At 38.1% G+C, this 22,463-nt stretch overlaps 1 protein-coding gene across 1 annotated transcript; it reads right to left on the bottom strand.

The window, feature by feature from the left end:
• Positions 1 to 730: 730 nt before the first annotated feature.
• grap2a (GRB2 related adaptor protein 2a) lies at positions 731 to 21,278 on the bottom strand. Its single transcript, XM_015013702.2, has 8 exons — positions 20,997 to 21,278; positions 7,321 to 7,450; positions 7,152 to 7,243; positions 6,953 to 7,072; positions 4,097 to 4,283; positions 2,401 to 2,493; positions 1,879 to 1,995; positions 731 to 1,562 (listed from the first exon to the last, which is right to left on the bottom strand). The coding sequence occupies exons 2-8, from the start codon at positions 7,396 to 7,398 to the stop codon at positions 1,383 to 1,385; spliced, it is 867 nt and encodes a 288-aa protein (XP_014869188.2). The 5' UTR covers positions 7,399 to 7,450; positions 20,997 to 21,278; the 3' UTR covers positions 731 to 1,382.
• Between the last annotated feature and the right edge of the window lie 1,185 nt (positions 21,279 to 22,463).

The raw sequence follows: 22,463 nt of genomic DNA, 5'->3' as shown, positions 1-22,463 counted from the left end.
CTGGACGGGTCACCTGGACGGGTCACCTGGACGGGTCGCCTGGACGGGTCACCTGGACGGGTCGCCTGGACGGGTCACCTGGACGGGTCGCCTGGACGGGTCACCAGTCCGTCACAGCATTTAAAAACTTGATTCTGAAATTTATTTATAATTTAAAAACTATGAAAACAGAAAGAAGGAAAATACTTTTAGTTCTGATTTGTTCTTTTTCGATACTTTCTCTGGTTGAAGAATGACTTTTTTCAGATAATTGCTGTACTCCATTTTTATTGTTATTATTTTGAATTTTATTTTATTTATTTTGGTGGCAGCAGCTGATTAACATCTTAAAATAAAACCTGACCTTTGACATCAAATCCCAGAGGAGTCGGACAGGAGGCTTCATTATGCTAAAAAGTGGATACAGAGAGAGGAAGTTGAAACTATCACTTCCTTTCTTTCTAACCAATCAGATTTGAAGTAGAGCAGCAAAAGTAAAGGAGGACGATTAGCAGAACTAGCTAACAACTGATGATGTCACTCATTTTACTGTGGAGTATTGATATTAAGCTGTTAGCAACCGTCTTCAGTCAGAGACCTCTACAGATTGATTGTAAGACTGACTGCTACTGGAGATCACAGCTTCACTGTCTGCAGTGACTGAAGAGTTAGAATATTTAGTTTCTCTTTTTTAATTGAATTGTTTTATAATTAAATTCAACAGTCATAGAAACAAACCACAAAAGTGGAATAAGGAAGAAAATGTTTTATTAACAGAGAAGCTATAAATGAATCCACTGCAGGTGAAATGAGCCGTTCTTATTTAGAAATCTCTCACAGTGTAAATAATTCAATAAAACTCTGGAAACCTTTTATTTATGAACAAAACATGAAGTCATGAAGCAGCAAAATGTTTTTCTGTATTTCTTTACTGAAATGTATAAAATGTAAACGTGAAGCAGCACAAGAACAAACTGTTCAACCTGTGCAGCTTTTATTTTGAAAACCACCCCTTCCTTTTTACCTTATTCAGTTTTTACTATATTTATGCAGCTCAATGAGGCAGAAGACTAATAAATGATAAAACAGAAGTTCAAATGAAACATCAGGAGATGAATAACAACAAAGTTTCTCTTCAGTGAATTTTAATGATCAAATGAAACATGAATTTGCAGAAGGAGTTGACTGATCAGGCCAACAAGCATCCATCAATAAATACCTGCAGCCGCGTTATAATACAAACGGTGAGAAACATGGCTTCTGCAGCACTTCCTGTTTAGAAACTTCCTGTAGGCCAGAAGGAAATGTTCAACCTGAAGTAGCCACGCCGGGCGGCGAAGCGTTCAGAAACTCAGCCGCCGCAGCGCCGCTGCAGCCTGGCCTGCAGGTGGCGCTGCGGCTCCTCATATCGGAGCCGTGTGGTTAGCAGGAAACAAGCCGCTCTGGCCCCGCAGCCGTCCTCTCCACCACGCCTGGTCCGAGCGATCCAAGACCTCGATGATGTCACCGGCACAGAAGCCCAGCTCGTCGTCTTCCTCCGCCGTGAAGTCGTACAGCGCCCTCACATGGACGCCGCCGGTTCTCTGCAGGAAGGAGGACAGACATTTATTACTCTGCAGCGAGCGGACGGCTGCAGAACCACCGGCTAACCTGAAATCATTTATTCAAATTTGAACTTTATCAGGAACAAACATCGAGTTATGCATCAAATCAGCTCAGCAAAAATAAACAAAAACTAACTTGACGTCCTGAGGTCTCACACACACACACACACACACACACACACACACACACACACACACACACACACACACACAAATATCTGTGCCTCATTGTTTAAATCGTTTAATAAAAGAGAGCGGTCTGTTGCAGTGCTAACAGCTAGCAGAGGTAGCTGACCGAAGGCAGCGGCATGGTCTCGGAGGTGCGGCGCGGCGGGCAGGCGGAGCTGATGGGGCTGCTGCGGCCGGTGTGTCCGATGGTGTGCGCTCGCTCCTCGAAGCCGGGACGTTTGGCCTGAAACAGGAACACAAAGAAACAGATTAATGCCGAGCAGTTTGGATAAACTAAGGCTCCGTGTCTTGTTTAAAGTCTGTAAACTCCAGTTAACGATTAATTAACGTCTTTTCTCAATAATCGATTAATCACGATTGATCTGATGAATGGTTTCAGCTCTAGTTTTGATCAGAGTCTGACTGAAGAACTTGGTATGAAACTGTTAACCAGATTCAGACAGGATAAGGAATTCAAAATTAAATCTGAAGTTTTAACATATTTTGATATGATTCTTTTATGAAGCCATTTTCTTTTTGCCTTTGATTTCCAGCTGATCCTTTATTCTGGATGCTGCTGCAGAAATAAACGTTCCCAGCCGAACCCAGTGCTGCAATAAATACTATAATAAACGAAGTGGTTCTGTACCAGCTGGCTGGACGTCTGTTCAGAGGAGCGGCGCGGCGCGGCGGCGACGGCGGCAGCAGAGTTTCGATGCTCAGGCAGACTTCCTCTCTTCACCTGCAGGAAGGAAGCAGAGCGCAGATAAAAACACAACAACCTCGGCTACTCAGACGCTCACAAATCAAAAACTTTCTCAAGCTTTCGGCTCAATCTGGACGAGGAAACTGACGACAGCTACAGCTGCAAATAAAGTTAAACTGTATTTTTCTGAACAACGTTTTGGTGACGTTTTGATGAAATGATGGTTCTGATCCGATCAGCTTAACAGCAATCAGTCAGATTTCAGCAGAAAATGATAAAACCAGTTCCTGGTAAAACCTGCAGCAGATTCAGAGAAAAGTTTTCACACCAAGATGGAGAAACGGACTATTAACAAATTTATTCATTTATTGACAAACGTTTATTAAATCTGGTTGTTTTTTTAATCTGCAGCACAAAAACAACAAATTCACAAAAATGAAATAATAAGTTTGCAGTTTAAGAACTAAAATGATCAATTATAACATTTTATTTTGTGTTTGAGAAAATAAACAGAATAAACTTAAATGTAAATTTAAGCTGAGAAAAAAGGGACTAAATATGTAATTAAAAGTGATTTATATGAAATCTGTAAAAAACACTTATAAAACATTTATTGCACGTTCTTTGAGTTTCGCTGCACTGAAATAAAACAGGCGATTCTTTGAATTAAAATAAACGAATTACTAATAATAGGATGAAATTATCATAAGATTACAAGAAACGATTACGTGGTTCCAGGAAGCGCTTATCAGAAACGATTTCCTCTTTTCTCAGAACCGTTTCATGCATCCAAAAAACTAAAGATGTTTCACAGAAAATTATTAATCTGAAAAAGCAACAATTTATAAACTGGGATTTAAAGTAAAAAATTAGACGTTATGTTTCTGTTGATGGTTTAAACCAGGGGTCCCCAGACCGGGTCCCTGAGGGCCGCCATGCTCCTGGCTTTATTCTCTCCCTGCTGGTGGAAACGACGTCCTCAGCAGGTCAAGGTTCTGCTCAGGCCTAATGATCCATCAGTGGGTCCAGGTGGTTAAACCAGGGAGAGAATAAAACATGCAGGATGCCGGACCGATGGGCTAAACAGCCACACAGCGTCACATTAAAATGATTTTTAATCCTTTTTATTGAGCTCATATTTCTGTACTTAAATATTTTATTGCTTTGATGTAATATTATGGTTTTAATATTACATCAAATCTTGCTGTTAACAGAAAATCATCATAATTACTAGAAATAAAGGCATTAAAACTGTCTTTGTAGTAATTAATCTAAATAATGTCAAATAAATCAACAGTTTGGAAATATTTTAATTTATTGAAAATGAAAATGAATTAATATTATGTGTTTATTATATGTTGCTGTTTTCTTCCATAAAGTAAAACATTAATTATTCCTGATTATTGATTAATAATATTCATTAAAATGTTTGCGATTTCAACTCAGCGATTTTAGCAGAAACTTATTAAAATCATCAAGAATTTTAACATGAATATATAAAAATAGGAAGTTCGTCTCTGTGAGTCACATCCTAATAATAACTTTATATAATTATTTAACTTCATTTGGTGGCATTAGTATAAAAAGAGGCAATGGAGAGAAACGGCCTGTTAAAGTAAGTGTCCAGGTGTGTGTCTACCTGGGAGCCCGGGGGGCTCCTGCCCTCCTGGCAGCCATCTTGGAGGCAGATCTGCCTGGTTTTGGAGATGGATGTGGTTTTATAAAACTCCACCAGCTTGTTGAGAGACGTGAACTTCTCGGACCACAGGAAGTACTGGCCCTTGTTGTCCCGCATCACCTTGAAGTGCTGAACGTCGTTCTCATGTCTGAAGCAGAAAAGTTGTCAGAGTTTATAAAGTTTAGGTCTGAAGCTCAGGATCAGATCAATAAACAACAGTTTCAGTTTTAAACACATCAGTTAAAACTCTTTTCATTCAGATCCACGTTTATTATTTTAACAAAAATCTCATTAACTAAACCTTAACGCTGCAAAATATTTTCTCTGGTTTTAGTGCAAATATCCCAGTAAACTTGGAAAAAGACAAAACTAACTTCCAGGTACATTTTCAGCAAGATATGGGAGATTATTTACAGTCAATTTTGGTAAAAGTTTCTTTTTGTCTGATTTCAGGTTTACTGAGATATTTGCACTAGAAACTAAATAAAAATGTGAATGTTTTCCTATAATCATAATTCAGCATGAAATCGTCTCATTGCTGCAGATTAAACGTGTTTTTGAAATTCGACGTTTTCACCTACAGATCGGAGTTTTGCATCCAGAAACAGTTTTTATTAAAATATTTAACATATAAAATCAGATTGCGTCGGCGAACTGAATCTAGATGCTTTAGATCTTCGTCTGATTGAAAATGTTTGTTTTGGTGCAGAAACAGGAAGCTGCAGAAGAATCCCAGTTTATTCCTGAGGATCAGCTGCACTGCACCCTGCTGGTCAGCCTGCAGAACTGCAGCTTCAAACTAAAAGAAAAGAAAAACGATTCTCAGAAATAAACCACCGCAAGATTCCTGCTCAGATGGAAACGTATAACATGTTATTTTACTCATTTTTAAGTCTGGATGGGGAAAAAAATCAAACTTTATCTGCAGTAAATCCATCCAAATGTTTTTACCTTTTCACAAAATCAACATTAAATGCAGAGTTTGGTTGTAACTAGTTACATTTACTTAAGTAACGTTTTTGGACACGTGTTTACTACGCTGTACTTTTTACTTTTACTTGAGTCATTTCATTATGAAGTATCGTTTCTCTACTGTAGTAACATTTCTGGATTTTCTTCCCACTGAAGGAAAAACAAAAATGTTTTAACCAGAAACTCACCAGACAGACTCACAGCTGCAGTTCTGTTAAAGTTTTTATTGACAGAAACTGATTTGGAAACATTTTTGTTGCCTGATTTTGTTATTTTTTGTTACTTATATTAATTATTTTCATTTTGGTTTTCAAAATAGCAAAATTTACACTTAACTTCGTATTTTAATCCATATGATTATATTATTTTTACATATTAAATGATGGATAATTTGATAAGTTACTTTTCTGGTTAAATGTTTTACTTTTGTTTTATACTTTTAAAAACTCCTGACATTTAAATCTGGACGTTTCAGACATTTTGACATGAAAAAAAGTCCGTCAGATTAAAATCAGCAGACCTCTGAAGACAAACGTTTTAAAGAGCAGAACCTGAATAACGCTGAGTCGAACTGATTCTGGTTTTATTTGTTGCAGATGAACATAAACGTTTCGCTGCAGCTGCAGTTTCTGTTTATCGCTCCATAAATGGAAACATAAATACTTCTGCTGGTAAGTCTCAACATCTTCTACTAAAATAACATCTTAAATTCGCTTTGGGAGTTGAAACCTCTCCACAGTTTTTACATAATTATTTAAATAGTTTTATTAATGATCATCTCTGCATTCTGGAAATATAAGAACTTTACAGCAGCTGTGAATATTCTCAGGTTTTATTTTTGTCAGAATCTGGATTTTGTCCTTTTTAGTTAAAAAATTTAAATCCGTTTAAATGAAAATTTGTTACTTTTCTTTGTTTTGGGGAAATTTGAGCCAGTTATGAGTTTAGTTTCATGTCTGAAGTTTCAAAGTTTTACATGAATTTCTGTCATTTAGAAACTTCAGATCTTCAAAATCCATCATTCAACAAATATTAATTATCCAAACTTTTCACTCATTATTTTAAATACCAGAATATAAAAACATGTTCATTAAAAACAAGGGCAGGATGTTTTAGATCATATAATCTGAATATAATAAAAAATAAATCAGATCAGAGAATTTCATCACTCAGATGTTTTCAGCGATAATCCACTTTAATCCAGAGTCTAAAGAGCATTTTTAAATTTTACCAGTAGAAAAACCTTAAAGTTTGGAGGATCAGATGTGATTTAGGAGGCTTATTAAATAAAAACATTTTTCTGATAAAGATGATCAGTTTTAAACTCTGACAGCAGAAGGAGCCGTTTGTCTAAAATAAACGTTAAAAAAATCCAGAAAAAAAAATAAAAAGCTGGATGAAAACTGATCCGAGTTACAGACTGGAGTAAATCAAAAAATTAAAGTTTCTGTGTTTATAAAAATACAGAATCACCTGAGAAATACGAGAATTAAACTAACAATCAGAAAGTTTGTGTCAGGGTGTGAATACTTTATGTCAGGGTGTGAATACTTTATGTCAGGGTGTGAATACTTTGTGTCAGGGTGTGAATACTTTATGTCAGGGTGTGAATACTTTGTGTCAGGGTGTGAATACTTTGTGTCAGGGTGTGAATACTTTGTGTCAGGGTGTGAATACTTTATGTCAGGGTGTGAATACTTTATGTCAGGGTGTGAATACTTTGTGTCAGGGTGTGAATACTTTGTGTCAGGGTGTGAATACTTTGTGTCAGGGTGTGAATACTTTATGTCAGGGTGTGAATACTTTGTGTCAGGGTGTGAATACTTTTCGGTTGGCTCCACCTACTTGACGGAGATGGAGAAATCTCCCGGTGAACTCTGACATCCTCGGATCACGAAGTCTCCCACCGTCTTGTGCCTCAGCAGCTCCTCCGCCTGGCTGCGGCTGGCGTCTTCCTTGAACCAGCTGGAAAGCAAAAAGTTTTCAACCCCCAACAGATTCAGGTGGCGACACGGCGGCGGCCTCATGGTACTGCGGGCCTTACTCTGGAGTCTGCATGTCGATGTAGTTTTTGGGGATGAATCCTTCCTGTCCGTTCATCTCGGCCTTGCACCAGTCGTCCTCCAGGCTTATGATCTGACCAGAAACAGGTGGGGGAGGGTCAGGCAGGCATTGCGCAACAGAAACAGGTGGGGGAGGGTCGCAGGCCTCACCTTCAGGATGTCGTTCTTCCTGAAGCTGAGCTCGTCGTCCGCCGTGGCGGTGAAGTCGTACTTCCCTCTGGCCTCCATGTTTCTGCTCCAAAAGTCGGTCGAAAGTCGGAAAGATGAGGATGAAGATTCTCTGCAGGGAGGAAGAGGAGGAGCAGGAGTTACAGCTCGGCTTCTGGGCAGGAGGACGTTTATCGTGACACGCGGCTCTGGAAATCACTTCATAGATTCATAAATAAACTTTTAGGAATATAAACGGCTAAAAACAAGAAAATGGAATAAAGTATCTGCAGATCAAAGCAAAAGAAGTTAAAATGAAAAACTTGAGCAAAACAAAGATTTAGCAAAAACACTGTGCTTTAGTTTCTTAAAAACTAATAATACATGTTTAGAAAGTCTTTTTTTCATTTTTACAAATCATCAAACAAAGACCAGCAATAAGTTCAGCCATTTTATTAAAGGATAAAGTGAAAATGTTCCAGAAACAGATGATTGGACTCGAACTGCCGATAAAGTTTCTGTTTGCATGTTTTATGACTTTATGATGGAAGTAAAAGCAAAGAGAAGCAACATAAAACATTAAACCATAACAGAGTTCAGTTATGGTTTTTATGGCTCCAAGCGCCAGAAGATGCAGATAAAACCTGCAGCAGCTTTAAATGAACAGATTATTGATCTGTGATCAGCCTGGATGAAAACGAGAAAAACTTTCATCTGAAATGATCCAATAAATCAGGAAGTTAATAAAGGATGAATTCATTTATTAACTAAATTATCCCCTAAAGATAATAACTAGTTATGTTTCTCTGTGGAAGAATCACCACATTGAGATTTAACTCCAAACTTTGACTAGGCCACTCTGAAACCCTTCAGTCTTATGTTTTAGCCAATCAGAGGAGAGTTGCAATAACAAGTTAACACTGAATTAAAACAAGCTCAATAATTTACATCCTGATGATTTTAGACTTTTTAGGAATGTTTTGCTTACAGAAACATAATAATCCATATTTTATGCTGTTGGTTTTATTTATTGCTTTTGGTTATGTTTTATTTTGGATATAAAAAATATCTTCCAGTTTTAGTGTTACATTCTTTTATGAATTAAAGTTTATCAGTCTGCAAAATTGCACCATTTTACCATCATGGATTTGAAAAAAAGCAACAAATATCATCTTCTAGAAATATTAGTTATTATTAAATTCAGGATTTTACTGATATTATTTTTATTTACCAACATTGTAAAAAACCCGACATTTTACTGCTTCAGTTAAACTTCCCATAATCCTTTGCTTCATCACTAACAGCCACATGAGCAGAACCAGCCGCTAATAATCTGTTTTATTTATCAAACCGATTTATTAACAATTAAATCTGCTGACGTCGACATTAATGATGATATTTCATTCATCTGTAAAGAAAATGCATTGAAATTAATGAGTTCATAACAAAGTTTTCTGCTTTTTTAATGTAAATAAAAATAAATAAAAATAAAAAGCAGAACAATCAGTAATCTGTTTTCAGGAAAAGGCAACAGCGACAGGAATTCAATTCTCTTTGTTGAGTTTATGAAAGGAAACAGAAAATATGAAACGCTGTGAAGTTTAAAAACAGGAAGAACATCGTTAAAGATCAAAGTTACGAGAAGAAGAATCAGATTCCTGCTCAGAGAAACAGCTGCTTTGAAATGTTGACAAACATTATGTAAATAATAAATGCAAATATGTAAATATTTTAGTTTATTCAGGAATTATGGTGGTAAAGTTAAATTTCATTTAATTCAATAAAAATAAAAACGTTATTTGTTCCAAAGGAAAATGAAACGCAGCTGAACTCAGAGTAGTGATGCTGTGGGCCAGAAGGATCTCCTGTAGCAGTCAGTCTTCCAGCAACTCTAGAAGCTTCTGACCGAAGACTGCTGCTGTATGACATGCTAACATGCTAACAGGCAGCAGAGACGTCCTGATGACATCATCAGCTGCATCAGCCCCAGTTAAACTCCTCTGGGGTCAAAGTTCAACAGTTGTTTTAGCCTCAGAGATGCTAATCACTTCCTCCGTCTTGTTGTTGCCATAGTTACGCATCAACCATTTCAAAGTGAGAAAAAATAAGATTAAAATCCTTCCAGCAGCGAAGCTACAGAACCAGAGACAAAGATGATATTTTAAAATATTAAAACTGCTCCAACCTGCCGCCTCCGAGTTAAAGACGAACAACGGAAAAAAAACTAAAAACTGAAGCAGAAAAAAAATAAAATGACAAAAAATAAATGAGACAAACCGAAATTCACTGGAACTGCAGAGAAATGCTCAGATGTTTTATTCAGACTCTTTTAGTTTCATCCACAAGAGACAGGAGGAAAAATATTTAATATATGAATAAAGTTTAATTAATGATAATTAATCATGAATAACAGCCTCATTAACAATGAGCCGTTCAGGCGGCAGATCGGATCTGAGGGTTAAACAGCAGAATTCTGCTGACACAAAATAATATCAAAGTATTTAGTGACATTACGGCCTCAAAGGTCAAAGGTCAACGTGTTTAACCTGGAGACCAACATGAAGTCGCCTCTAATGGTAAACATGAAGGAAAACTTTCTGCAAACTTGACTCAGCACTTTGGAGTTTGACTTCATCACATCTGAACATCCAGAGGGAGATCAGTGGCCTTTGACTAGGCCACGTGACTAAAGAGCAGAACAGCTGCTGGACTTCGTTTTATTTGGGGAATCAGATTAAATGGAGTTAAAAACATAGAACATAAAAAACTCAATAAAGGTTTGTGGTGAAAATTATATTAATAATTTCCTAATAATATCCGACTTCCTGTCAGCTGCTCCTTATATGGTCGAGAAAACAGGAAGCGAAAAAGTAAATAAAACGATGAGCTGAATAAAGACTCGGGAGAATATCAGGGGTAAAACCATCAGGGGTAAAACCATCAGGGGTAAAACCATCAAGGGTAAAACCATCAAGGGTAAAACCATCAGGGGTAAAACCATCAGGGGTAAAACCATCAGGGGTAAAACCATCAAGGGTAAACAGTCAGGGGTAAAACCATCAGGGGTAAAACCATCATGGGTAAACAGTCAGGGGTAAACAGTCAGGGGTAAAACCATCAGGGGTAAAACAGTCAGGGGTAAAACCATCAGGGGTAAAACCATCAGGGGTAAAACCATCAGGGGTAAACAGTCAGGGGTAAAACCATCAGGGGTAAACAGTCAGGGGTAAAACCATCAGGGGTAAAACAGTCAGGGGTAAAACCATCAGGGGTAAAACCATCAGGGGTAAACCATCAGGGGTAAAACAGTCAGGGGTAAAACCATCAGGGGTAAAACAGTCAGGGGTAAAACCATCAGGGGTAAAACCATCAGGGGTAAACCATCAGGGGTAAAACAGTCAGGGGTAAAACCATCAGGGGTAAACAGTCAGGGGTAAAACCATCAGGGGTAAACAGTCAGGGGTAAAACCATCAGGGGTAAAACAGTCAGGGGTAAAACCATCAGGGGTAAAACCATCAGGGGTAAAACCATCAGGGGTAAAACCATCAGGGGTAAACCATCAGGGGTAAAACCATCAGGGGTAAACCATCAGGGGTAAAACCATCAGGGGTAAACCATCAGGGGTAAAACCATCAGGGGTAAACAGTCAGGGGTAAAACCATCAGGGGTAAACAGTCAGGGGTAAAACCATCAGGGGTAAAACCATCAGGGGTAAAACCATCAGGGGTAAAACCATCAGGGGTAAAACTATCAGGGGTAAAACCATCAGGGGTAAACAGTCAGGGGTAAAACCATCAGGGGTAAACAGTCAGGGGTAAATCCTTCAGAGGTAAAACCATCAGAGGTAAAACCATCAGGGGTAAAACCATCAGGGGTAAATCCTTCAGAGGTAAAACCATCAGGGGTAAAACCATCAGGGGTAAACTATCAGGGGTAAAACCATCAGGGGTAAACAGTCAGGGGTAAAACCATCAGGGGTAAACTATCAGGGGTAAAACCATCAGGGGTAAACTATCAGGGGTAAAACCATCAGGGATAAAACCATCAGGGGTAAACAGTCAGGGGTAAAACCATCAGGGGTAAACAGTCAGGGGTAAAACCATCAGGGGTAAAACCATCAGGGGTAAACTATCAGAGGTAAAACCATCAGGGGTAAAACCATCAGGGGTAAACAGTCAGGGGTAAATCCTTCAGGGGTAAAACCATCAGGGGTAAAACCATCAGGGGTAAACTATCAGAGGTAAAACCATCAGGGGTAAAACCATCAGGGGTAAACAGTCAGGGGTAAATCCTTCAGGGGTAAATCCTTCAGGGGTAAAACCATCAGGGGTAAAACCATCAGGGGTAAACTATCAGGGGTAAAACCATCAGGGGTAAAACCATCAGGGGTAAACAGTCAGGGGTAAAACCATCAGGGGTAAAACCATCAGGGGTAAACTATCAGGGGTAAAACCATCAGGGGTAAAACCATCAGGGGTAAACTATCAGGGGTAAAACCATCAGGGGTAAAACCATCAGGGGTAAACTATCAGGGGTAAATCCCTCATCAGTCTCATTCTGTCTGTATTTGAGCGGCTGATTCCCATCACTGCTGCTGCGTCTTTCTGGGCGCTCGGTTTTCCCACAGACTTGAACGCGTCTCAGTCTGAGGCGGCGCAGCGACGGATGTGGTGAGTTTATCATAAAAACTAAAAAGTGGTTCCTGCTTTGGCTGCAGCTGCGCTTCGCAGGCGACTCTTCTGAGCTCTAAAAATATCTAAATCTGATGCTCGGCTCGTTTTCCTGAAGCTAAACTAAAACTACGATTCTTACAGAAATACTGTCTGTGGTCTGAACTGAGCTGCACGGAAACCAGAATGTAAATCAGATAAATGAGAACAGTTGGTGTTAGTCAGAAAATTTACTTTAAAATATTCTGTGAAGTGGAGGAGAAAAATCCTAGTGAAACTTTTCTCCTGGCGTTTCCCAGCATGCACTGGGTCTGGAGACGGGCTGGACCAGCAGCTCCAGAAACCCTGAGAAAACTAAAACCTGACCTCAATATTCAAAAACTCATCTGAAATGTGCAAACACACCGATGATGCAAACTCCAACACGCTGCGAAAAGATGTTTCAAAACCTAAAATAAAAATAAAAATGTTACAACCAGAAGAAATGGGAGCAAAAGCAAAGATGCAGCGGAAGCAGAAATCCTCCAGGCCACCAGGGGGAGTCCGGAGTCGCTAACATTAGATATGTTAATATATTTAGTATTATAATATCTTTAATATCTTTAACATTATAAAAACTGCTTGTTTGAAAAATACAACTTTCCCAGCTGATTCCATTTGTTTGGTTTATTGTTTTTGCTTCTATTTTTCCTGATTGCAGCATTTTGATGGTTTTTCTGTTTGTGAGTTTTGGAGTTTGAATCATTCATGTTTTTGCACCTTTAAGCCATCTAACTAAATCGCCCCAAAAACCACAGCAGCAGTTGTAACAGTGAATACAAACATGCGAAGCGACTCTGGATTCATGCAGAATTAAAATAATCTGGTTTGAATTTTAAATCCTGTCGTTGATTCTAATGAGCCGAACAGTTTGAAGACGATGGATTCAGAAATGCAAACGGCAAACCCAAACCTGCAGCTCCGACTTCCTCAGCACAAGGTGGTTAAAAGATGTGTGTGTGTGTGTGTGTGTGTGTGTGTGTGTGTGTGTGTGTGTGTGTGTGTGTGTGTGTGTGTGTGTGTGTGTGTGTGTGCGTGTGTGTGTGTGTGTCACACAAAGTAGGTTAAACAGGCGAAGCAGAAATCCAGGCGGTGCTTTGCAGAAGCCTCACTTTGTTTTCTGAGCTGAAAAACTCGACGGACGAAAAAAGTTCTGCAAACATTTAAAATCTGATGTTTCCGTTTGTTTGACAGAAAATCCGATTTTGCACAAATAAGATAAAGTTCTCAAATACAAAATTAACAAAATGATGACTAAAATGGACATTTGAATAAAATGTTATTAGAAATATTAAATACTTTATTGCTGACATCTACAACATGAAACTGTGGGATGAAATGAACTCCTGAATGAGCTAAAGTCAACATCACGTACTTTAGACTTTAGTTTGATCAAATCTAATCTCTAAAAAAGTCCAGATGTTAAAAGTCCATTTTTAACATCTTTTGGGTTATAAAACCAAAAACAAACCAAAAACAGAAAAGCAAAAAGTTTTCAGTTCCAGACTCCAACAAGGAAACTCTGGGTTTATTTCTGAAGATTATCTTTAAAGATGAAGTTATAAAAATAATCCAGATATGATGGAAACAGATCATCTTTACGGACAGATTCTGTTTTTGTTTTTTTTCAGTTCTTTCTTAAAATAAAACTTTATTTTTGTGAAGCTGAGGAACAGAAAGTGTTTGAAAAGAGAGCGCCGCTTCCTGAAACAACTCAATGGATTTCTTTTTTTACTGTTTACATTTAAGCTGCGGTTTAGGAAACAATGACTCTTCTGTATTTTTTGCAGTGACTCAAATAAATGATTTACAGTCATTTACAACGTCGCTGTAATAAAACATGTTTTCCTCTAAATCTGTTTCTATTTTTAACAAACCGAGCCGCCGTGTTGCTGTTTGGAGAGAAGCCGTTTAACAACCACATCAGAATATTAGCGTTTTGTACGGAGCCCCCCAGGGGACATGGGGAATTTTTTTTCTTTTGCGTTCCCTCGCAAAACTTTTGCGTTCCCTCGCAAAAGGTTTTGCGTTCCCTCGCAAAACTTTTGCGTTCCCTCGCAATAATCTACTGATCAGTTCATGCGGCATAATTGATATTATAAGCCTTTTTTACGGTGGAAGCCGTACTTTCTGCTTTAATACAAGCTTATAAGGTTTTTCCATGGACTATTGAGTTATTATCGCGGGATAATAAGTCATCTGATTGTGTCTCTGTTGTGTTCGTGTCTGAATGGGTTAAAGTGCAGCTTTCTGTGCCGTTCCATCTGAGCCTTAACAGACATAAACATGCAGTAAATAAATCGATTTTCAATCAGTTTTTTGCACCAAAGCGTTAATAATAATAAACACGTTTTATTATTATAAAACACAGCAAACTAATGGTGGTAGAGGGCCGCACTGGGTTAACTCGGGGAATCTCATCTGTCCGTGTATCAATCAACTCCTAACCTCTTCTTTGTTCTGTCACAATTATCGATTTTTTAAATTTTTATTATGCTCCAAACTTTGCGAGGACTGACCCCCCAGCTCACCCGCTGCCTCACACACCGAGCCAGCAGCGTCACCTTCCCATTCATACTTCATGACAGTCACTCCCACATCGACACGCCCACCACCAGGTGTCAAAGCCGCTGCTCCTGTCATATCAATAATTACTTATTTCATTCATATTGCTCTTATAGAGCCTCATTGAAAACGTGTTTATTATTATTAACGCTTTGGTGCAAAAAACTGATTGAAAATCGATTTATTTACTGCATGTTTATGTCTGTTAAGGCTCAGATGGAACGGCACAGAAAGCAGCACTTTAAACCATTCAGACACGAACACAATGGAGACACAATCAGATGACTTATTACCCCGCGATAATAACTCAATAGTCCGTGGAAAAACCTTATAAGCTTGTATTAAAGCAGAAAGTACGGCTTCCACCGTAAAAAAGGCTTATAGTATCAATTATGCCGCATGAACTGATCAGTAGATTATTGCGAGGGAACGCAAAAGTTTTGCGAGGGAACGCAAAAGTATTGCGAGGGAACGCAAAAGTTTTGCGAGGGAACGCAAAAGTATTGCGAGGGAACGCAAAACCTTTTGCGAGGGAACGCAAAAGTTTTGCGAGGGAACGCAAAAGTATTGCGAGGGAACGCAAAACCTTTTGCGAGGGAACGCAAAAGAAAAAAAATTCCCCATGTCCCCTGGGGGGCTCCGTAGTTTTGGGTTCATCATAAACAGGATGTTAAAATTAGATTTTTATTTCTAAAAAAGTATGAAAACATGAAACTCCTTGGATCTTTGAAAACAATCATTTCAAAATAAAATCATTTTCACTCTGGCAGAAAATGTTCAGGATGATAAAACATGAAAATAAAGTGAACAGGACATATTAACGTTTGTTTTTACGTAATCGCATTTTAATTGACAAAAAGCAATATTCCAAATCAGAAAATAAATTATTGAATAAACAGACATGTGAGTTTAATAACAAATATATTTATAGTTTTAATCTGATCTTCATCCAACTGATTGGCATTAGCTGCTACATGTTAGCACTGAGATGCTATTTTAGGCTAGCATAGCTTCACTATTAGGCTAGCTCCTCTTAGCACAACCTGAACACAACAATAATCGATTCCAGGATTCAATCAGATCGATTAGAAACAGAAATGACCCCCAGCAGACCAGAGAGAAGAGGCTTCGTTCTCGCTGCTGTTAGCGAATGTAGCTGTGCGTCAGATTTACGGCCGTACTAGAAACACAACACAAAGGTTCCACCTCCGATCATCTGTACATAAAAACAGAAAATGGGATAAAATCCATGTCATTAATTGATTAAATGAAGTCCCAGTGTGGTGGTATTGTCTGTTTTACGGCACAATATTCAAACATGACTTCAAATGTGAATTTACAATTTGATGCCTTGAAATTGAGTCTGTGTCTCTTTAAGAAGCTCCTCCATGATGCCGTTAACATTTCTTAAGTGTTGGACTGAAAAGAGATGAAATAATTTCTCAGATATTCTGTGAAAGAATCAAACCAGATCTGCTTTTAACGAGGGACAAACGTTACGGCCTGATGGAGAGCTACAACAGTCCAACACCAGTTGGATGTTTCAGGAATCATTACAGATATTATTCCAAATTCATCACTTTATCAGCAGGCCACAAAACAAACATTAAAGCTGCAGTATGTAACTTTTATAAAAATAAGTTTTTTACATATTTGTTAAAACTGTCTCCATGTTCAGACAGTGAAATATGAGACAAATAATCTGTAAAACAAAGAGATTCTTCCAGCTGCCATCTGCAGAACCAGGCGGTCAGAAACAGCCAATCAGAGCGAGGGGGCGGGGCTTAGCGCTGTCAATCACCCTCAATGCTTTTTCACATTAATTAGTCTATTCTGGATGATTTTTAAATAAGTTTGAGATTTTATCTGATCTTTATGACGGTTCAGGTTCATTAAGGCGCCTGAGCAGGTCGACATGTTTACTGACCCTATTGGTGACATTAATTTAAACTCATTGGCTCTTCAGGCAGTAAACGTTTCAACCTCAGAGGAATGGAGAGTCATTGTTTCAGTGTTTCATTGTTTCATTGTTTCAGTGTTTCATTGTTTCAGTGTTTCATTGTTTCAGTGTTTCAGTGTTTCATTGTTTCAGTGTTTCAGTGTTTCATTGTTTCAGTGTTTCATTGTTTCAGTGTTTCATTGTTTCAGTGTTGCAGTGTTTCATTGTTTCATTGTTTCAGTGTTTCATTGTTTCAGTGTTTCATTGTTTCAGTGTTTCAGTGTTTCATTGTTTCAGTGTTTCAGTGTTTCATTGTTTCAGTGTTTCAGTGTTTCATTGTTTCAGTGTTTCATTGTTTCAGTGTTTCATTGTTTCAGTGTTTCATTGTTTCAGTGTTTCAGTGTTTCATTGTTTCAGTGTTTCATTGTTTCAGTGTTTCAGTGTTTCATTGTTTCATTGTTTCAGTGTTTCAGTGTTTCATTGTTTCAGTGTTTCAGTGTTTCATTGTTTCAGTGTTTCATTGTTTCAGTGTTTCATTGTTTCAGTGTTTCAGTGTTTCATTGTTTCAGTGTTTCATTGTTTCAGTGTTTCAGTGTTTCATTGTTTCAGTGTTTCATTGTTTCAGTGTTTCAGTGTTTCAGTGTTTCATTGTTTCAGTGTTTCATTGTTTCATTGTTTCAGTGTTTCATTGTTTCATTGTTTCAGTGTTTCATTGTTTCAGTGTTTCATTGTTTCATTGTTTCAGTGTTTCATTGTTTCAGTGTTTCATTGTTTCAGTGTTTCAGTGTTTCATTGTTTCAGTGTTTCATTGTTTCAGTGTTTCAGTGTTTCATTGTTTCATTGTTTCAGTGTTTCAGTGTTTCATTGTTTCAGTGTTTCAGTGTTTCATTGTTTCATTGTTTCAGTGTTTCATTGTTTCATTGTTTCAGTGTTTCATTGTTTCAGTGTTTCATTGTTTCATTGTTTCAGTGTTTCAGTGTTTCATTGTTTCAGTGTTTCAGTGTTTCATTGTTTCAGTGTTTCATTGTTTCAGTGTTTCAGTGTTTCATTGTTTCAGTGTTTCAGTGTTTCATTGTTTCAGTGTTTCATTGTTTCATTGTTTCAGTGTTTCAGTGTTTCATTGTTTCAGTGTTTCATTGTTTCAGTGTTTCAGTGTTTCATTGTTTCAGTGTTTCATTGTTTCAGTGTTTCATTGTTTCGGTGTTTCATTGTTTCATTGTTTCAGTGTTTCAGTGTTTCATTGTTTCAGTGTTTCAGTGTTTCATTGTTTCAGTGTTTCATTGTTTCATTGTTTCAGTGTTTCAGTGTTTCATTGTTTCAGTGTTTCAGTGTTTCATTGTTTCAGTGTTTCAGTGTTTCATTGTTTCAGTGTTTCATTGTTTCAGTGTTTCATTGTTTCGGTGTTTCATTGTTTCAGTGTTTCAGTGTTTCATTGTTTCATTGTTTCAGTGTTTCAGTGTTTCATTGTTTCATTGTTTCAGTGTTTCATTGTTTCAGTGTTTCATTGTTTCAGTGTTTCAGTGTTTCAGTGTTTCATTGTTTCAGTGTTTCAGTGTTTCATTGTTTCATTGTTTCAGTGTTTCAGTGTTTCATTGTTTCAGTGTTTCATTGTTTCGGTGTTTCATTGTTTCAGTGTTTCATTGTTTCATTGTTTCAGTGTTTCAGTGTTTCATTGTTTCAGTGTTTCAGTGTTTCATTGTTTCAGTGTTTCAGTGTTTCATTGTTTCAGTGTTTCAGTGTTTCAGTGTTTCATTGTTTCAGTGTTTCATTGTTTCATTGTTTCAGTGTTTCAGTGTTTCATTGTTTCAGTGTTTCAGTGTTTCATTGTTTCATTGTTTCAGTGTTTCAGTGTTTCATTGTTTCAGTGTTTCAGTGTTTCATTGTTTCAGTGTTTCAGTGTTTCATTGTTTCGGCGTCGGGTCGGGTTGGTGCCACGTCGACATTTAGAAGGAGGAAGCTGGAGCTGAACCCACAACTTTCATTCTTATGTTTCTTGCTCAGAAGGAAGACCAAGACCTAAATATGAACATTTTAGTTAACATGTTATAACTAACATTTAAAGGTGTTATTAAAACCTGAACCTTCATTTGTTCTCAGAACTCTTGAATTTTCCGCCTGAATGCGAAAACGAACTGCTTCAGTAAATTGTGCAGAAAGTTTCTGTGAATTTGCATCAGTTCCCTTTTCAGCGGCGGTGAGTTCAGGGTGGATCTGGCAGTTTCAGAAGCAGCGGGTGTTGCTTGCAGCGCTGCAGCGATGCAGCAATGCATGAAGTTTCACTGCAGATCCGCTGACAGAATCACTTTGGAAAGTCAAAGTTAAAATGTTCCTAATGTTTGGTAATGTTAATTTTACCGAATTTAAAATGCAGCTGAACCGAAGGGATGACGGTTAGTTTTAGAGCTGATCTGATCAGTTTCATATATTTCATATTTTATCAGAGCTGAGCTGCTTCTAGCTTCATTTTGATCATTAAATGATTAATTCATCACTTTAATTCATCTGGAATCCAAACAGAAACATCACCGATAAGTTCAGCTTATCAAACTATCAGAGGTTTCAGCTGCAGCTGCAGGATGAATATTAAATATCTGTGTTTCAAACACCAAAAATTATAATTACAAAAAAAGTAGAGCTGAACAAAAATAAAGATTCTCCATTCTGGATCCATCCAGACTTAAAGCTCAACAGCCACAAAGAGGCAGCTGCCGTTGGAAGGAAGAAATCATTCGAATCCCAAGATGTTAACTCAAATCAAACATCTCATGTTTAAGAACAATGGAATTATGTGTGCAGCATAAAACAATGAGAGAAAGGAGGTTAGATGAGGAGAGGCAGCCCTGCTTTGTACAGTCGGTAGTACTGAGAGCGAACTGAGCGGACAGCAGGAGAGGCTGAACCGTCCAGCACGCTAGTTTGAAGTAAGGCCTCGTTTTTTTTTTTGGTTTTTTTTTTCTAGTAGGCCAACATGGTCTAATCAAAGTAAATATCACAAAACAACATTACAATCTCATGTTTTCCTAATATGAGCAGATCAACGTTGAAGAGCAGTTCGTTTTAACGAGACACCAGGACAGACCTGGAGTCTAACCTGACTTCCTCTGTTGCTGCTGAACACTGCTGCTCAGCTGGCTGAAAGGGCTGATGATCTGAGCTGCAGCACGAACAGTCAGGGTGAGGAAACTAAACCGACACGCCGATTAACCCTGTAAACTAGCAGCAGCACGTCTGTTGGGAAGCTAACGGCGTTAGCTCCACTAACTTACTGAAATCAGATTGCAGAGTTACTGAAACGAGCTGAACGGGAAATAAAAACCCCTAAAATGAAATGATAAACGTCACAGAGCGCGCTGATGCTTTGCTGTTCAAAATGAAAGTCATGATAAATAATTTAATTCCTGTTATGCTCATGTTTTTTCTGTCCTCCTGATTTCTTCTTTTATTGAATTAAATTCATTTAAACATGTTTGGTTTTATATATTTAGACATAAAAAGTATTTTTCTGTTTGTGGATCTGCTGTCGTTTTGTTGGCTTTACAAACGCAGGCAGAAAATTTCTCAAGAAAAAAACTGAATGAAATGAAACGTAGATTTAAATGATCAGATGAAGTCAAACTGGTAAAACCAGGACAAGAATCAGCAAATAATGGATCATATAATAATCACTGATGAGCCAGAGAGGCCGTCGCTCAGAAAAACAACTTTTGTTCTCATTCTGGTGTTTTTTTCAGGGAGCCGTCTGCCGGGGGGCGGCAGCAGGTCAGGTTGACCTTCCTGAGGGGCTGAAGGTCACAGAGCTGCAGATGAAGGAGCCTCAGCAGGAGCTTCAGTCGTTTCTGTTTGCAGAAAACGTTCAAAGTAGTTCCTCTTTCCAGCCTGGAGCTCTTCTGCTTTTCTACAGTAACTCCAACATTCACAGTCCAGAAAAACTCAGAAAATCTGATTTTATTTTTTGATTGAGCATTAGATAAGTGTGTGTGTGTGTGTGTGTGTGTGTGTGTGTGTGTGTGTGTGTGTGTGTGTGTGTGTGTGTGTGTGTGTGTGTGTGTTTCTGCGCTCACACTTCCTCAGAGGAAACCGTCCTCTCTGCAGCTGCTTCGGACTGAAACCACTAAATAAGTTCAATAAACTCGAACCGTTTCGGTGTTTTCTCCTCATCACTGAAGCTTTTCAGAACAAACCGACCAGAAAACAGAAAAATATTCAACTTTTAATACGTTCACAAAGTTTTCTGTGGTTTTCTGGCTGAACTGCAGTTTTTTAAAAACTAGTTAGAGTTAATTAAATGATCGCTTTAAACATTTAATGACCCAGAAAGTTTTTGGCGGAGAGAAAAGGAAACGGGCTTGAATCGCTTTTAAATCGTTACTTCAGCAGCGAGAAACAGAGAAAGAGGAAGAGAGTCACCTGACTGCGAAAGGAGCCTCTCTGTGGTTCGTGTTGTCAGTTTTTCAGCAGTTTTTACCTTTTCTCTTCTCTTCCTGCTGCTGAAGAGCCGCGGAGCTCCTAAACCCGGCAGACGGTCCCCGATGGGCGGCAGCGCGGCGGCATCATCCACGGCGGAGAAGAGCTGAAGATCCGCAGAGCAGAGGAAGGCTGGTGATGATGATGATGATGGTGATGATGATGATGATGATGATGGTGGTGATGGTGGTGTTCCGGGGAGAAGATGGAGTCAGCCGCAGATGAAGGAGCGCAGTGTTTGAGATGCACAGGCTGCATGAAGACAGCCGCTAAATAAATCAACTTCCGTCTGAAATGAAAATATAGATTCAGAAAAGATGGAGCTGCGGACTGACAGCGCAGCGCCCCCTGCTGGCCTCACCGCCACCTTATGACTGTTTATGGTTTAATATTTGCATTGGGGTTAATTTTCCGTTTAGCAAAAAATGTAATAAATCTGCATCATCAACAGGTTGCAGTTTAAGGTAAGCAATTACTTATTTAATCAGCAGTGGAAAAATTATGAAATGGAAAAATGATATGATGTTTGTGAGCAGACGCAGAGATCCCAGCATGCACCGGGAGAAAACGCAAACTGCATGAATGAAGATTTTAATGCTGCAAGGCAAAAATAAAACATCTGGATTTTATTCAAAACTCGATTCAGCAAAATGACAGAAAAGTTTTTCACAATTTAACCTCAATGGGAAACAAAATCAAAATGAAACGATGTTTTTTTAAGAGGTTTTTACAATTTAAGATCTTTAAAGTGTGGCGGGCATCTTTTGTAGAGACAAGTTTATCAGAAGCTACAGAGTCACCTGCAGAAACTTTTCCAACTTTATTATTATTGTAGATAATATTCAAACATCTCAAGTTAAAAATGGGGAATTATTTCTAATTAAAAGGTTTTGATAATTATCAAAACTTATCTGAATGTATCAGAACTTGTTTTATTGTTCAGATATTTTATTACTCAGAATGTCAATAAATCCTCATATTCACGCCTTAAAGGAGCTGCAGTTATTAAAGGTAATATTATAATATTATATTATTATTAGAGGGATGGTTCACATATTTAGTGGGAAAAATGTCAAGAAGTAAAAATTTACCTGCAAAGAACTAAAAATGAACAAAGTCTTTATAAACTTACATGTTTGCAGTAATTTCAGACGTGAGCTAAATGTTTATGAAGCTGTTGAGTCAGAAATGAACTTTATTTAATCTGGAAACTTTAATGTGATTCAGTAAAAACGAGGTTTTCTCTGGTCCAGAACCAAACAGCAGCATTTTGTTGCTGCGCTGCTGAAACCAGCAGACTAATGACTGAAACTGGAAATAATGAAAGATCAAACTTCCTGCACTGATCAGCTTCCCTCTGCGTAACAAACATTTGATTATCATAAAGGATTACATTGGAAAACATAAAAAGCTTTTATTCTCTGTTTTCTCTCTTCATTTAAAGTAAAAAATACTTTTGTTAAATCAA

Source organism: Poecilia mexicana, unplaced genomic scaffold (assembly GCF_051168715.1).
Source record: "Poecilia mexicana isolate PSO_F unplaced genomic scaffold, ASM5116871v1 scaffold_8, whole genome shotgun sequence".
Taxonomy (NCBI): domain Eukaryota; kingdom Metazoa; phylum Chordata; class Actinopteri; order Cyprinodontiformes; family Poeciliidae; genus Poecilia; species Poecilia mexicana.
This window is presented reverse-complemented; position numbering and strand designations above follow the sequence as displayed.

Excerpts from the sequence above, each read along its gene's own strand:
- grap2a (XM_015013702.2), bottom strand. The coding sequence starts at position 7,398 with ATGGAGGCCAGAGGGAAGTACGACTTCACCGCCACGGCGGACGACGAG. Across the intron at positions 7,073-7,151 it reads ATCGACATGCAGACTCCAGA|CTGGTTCAAGGAAGACGCCA; the intron begins GTAAGGCCCGCA and ends TTTGCTTTCCAG. Across the intron at positions 1,996-2,400 it reads AACAGACGTCCAGCCAGCTG|GCCAAACGTCCCGGCTTCGA; the intron begins GTACAGAACCAC and ends TTCCTGTTTCAG.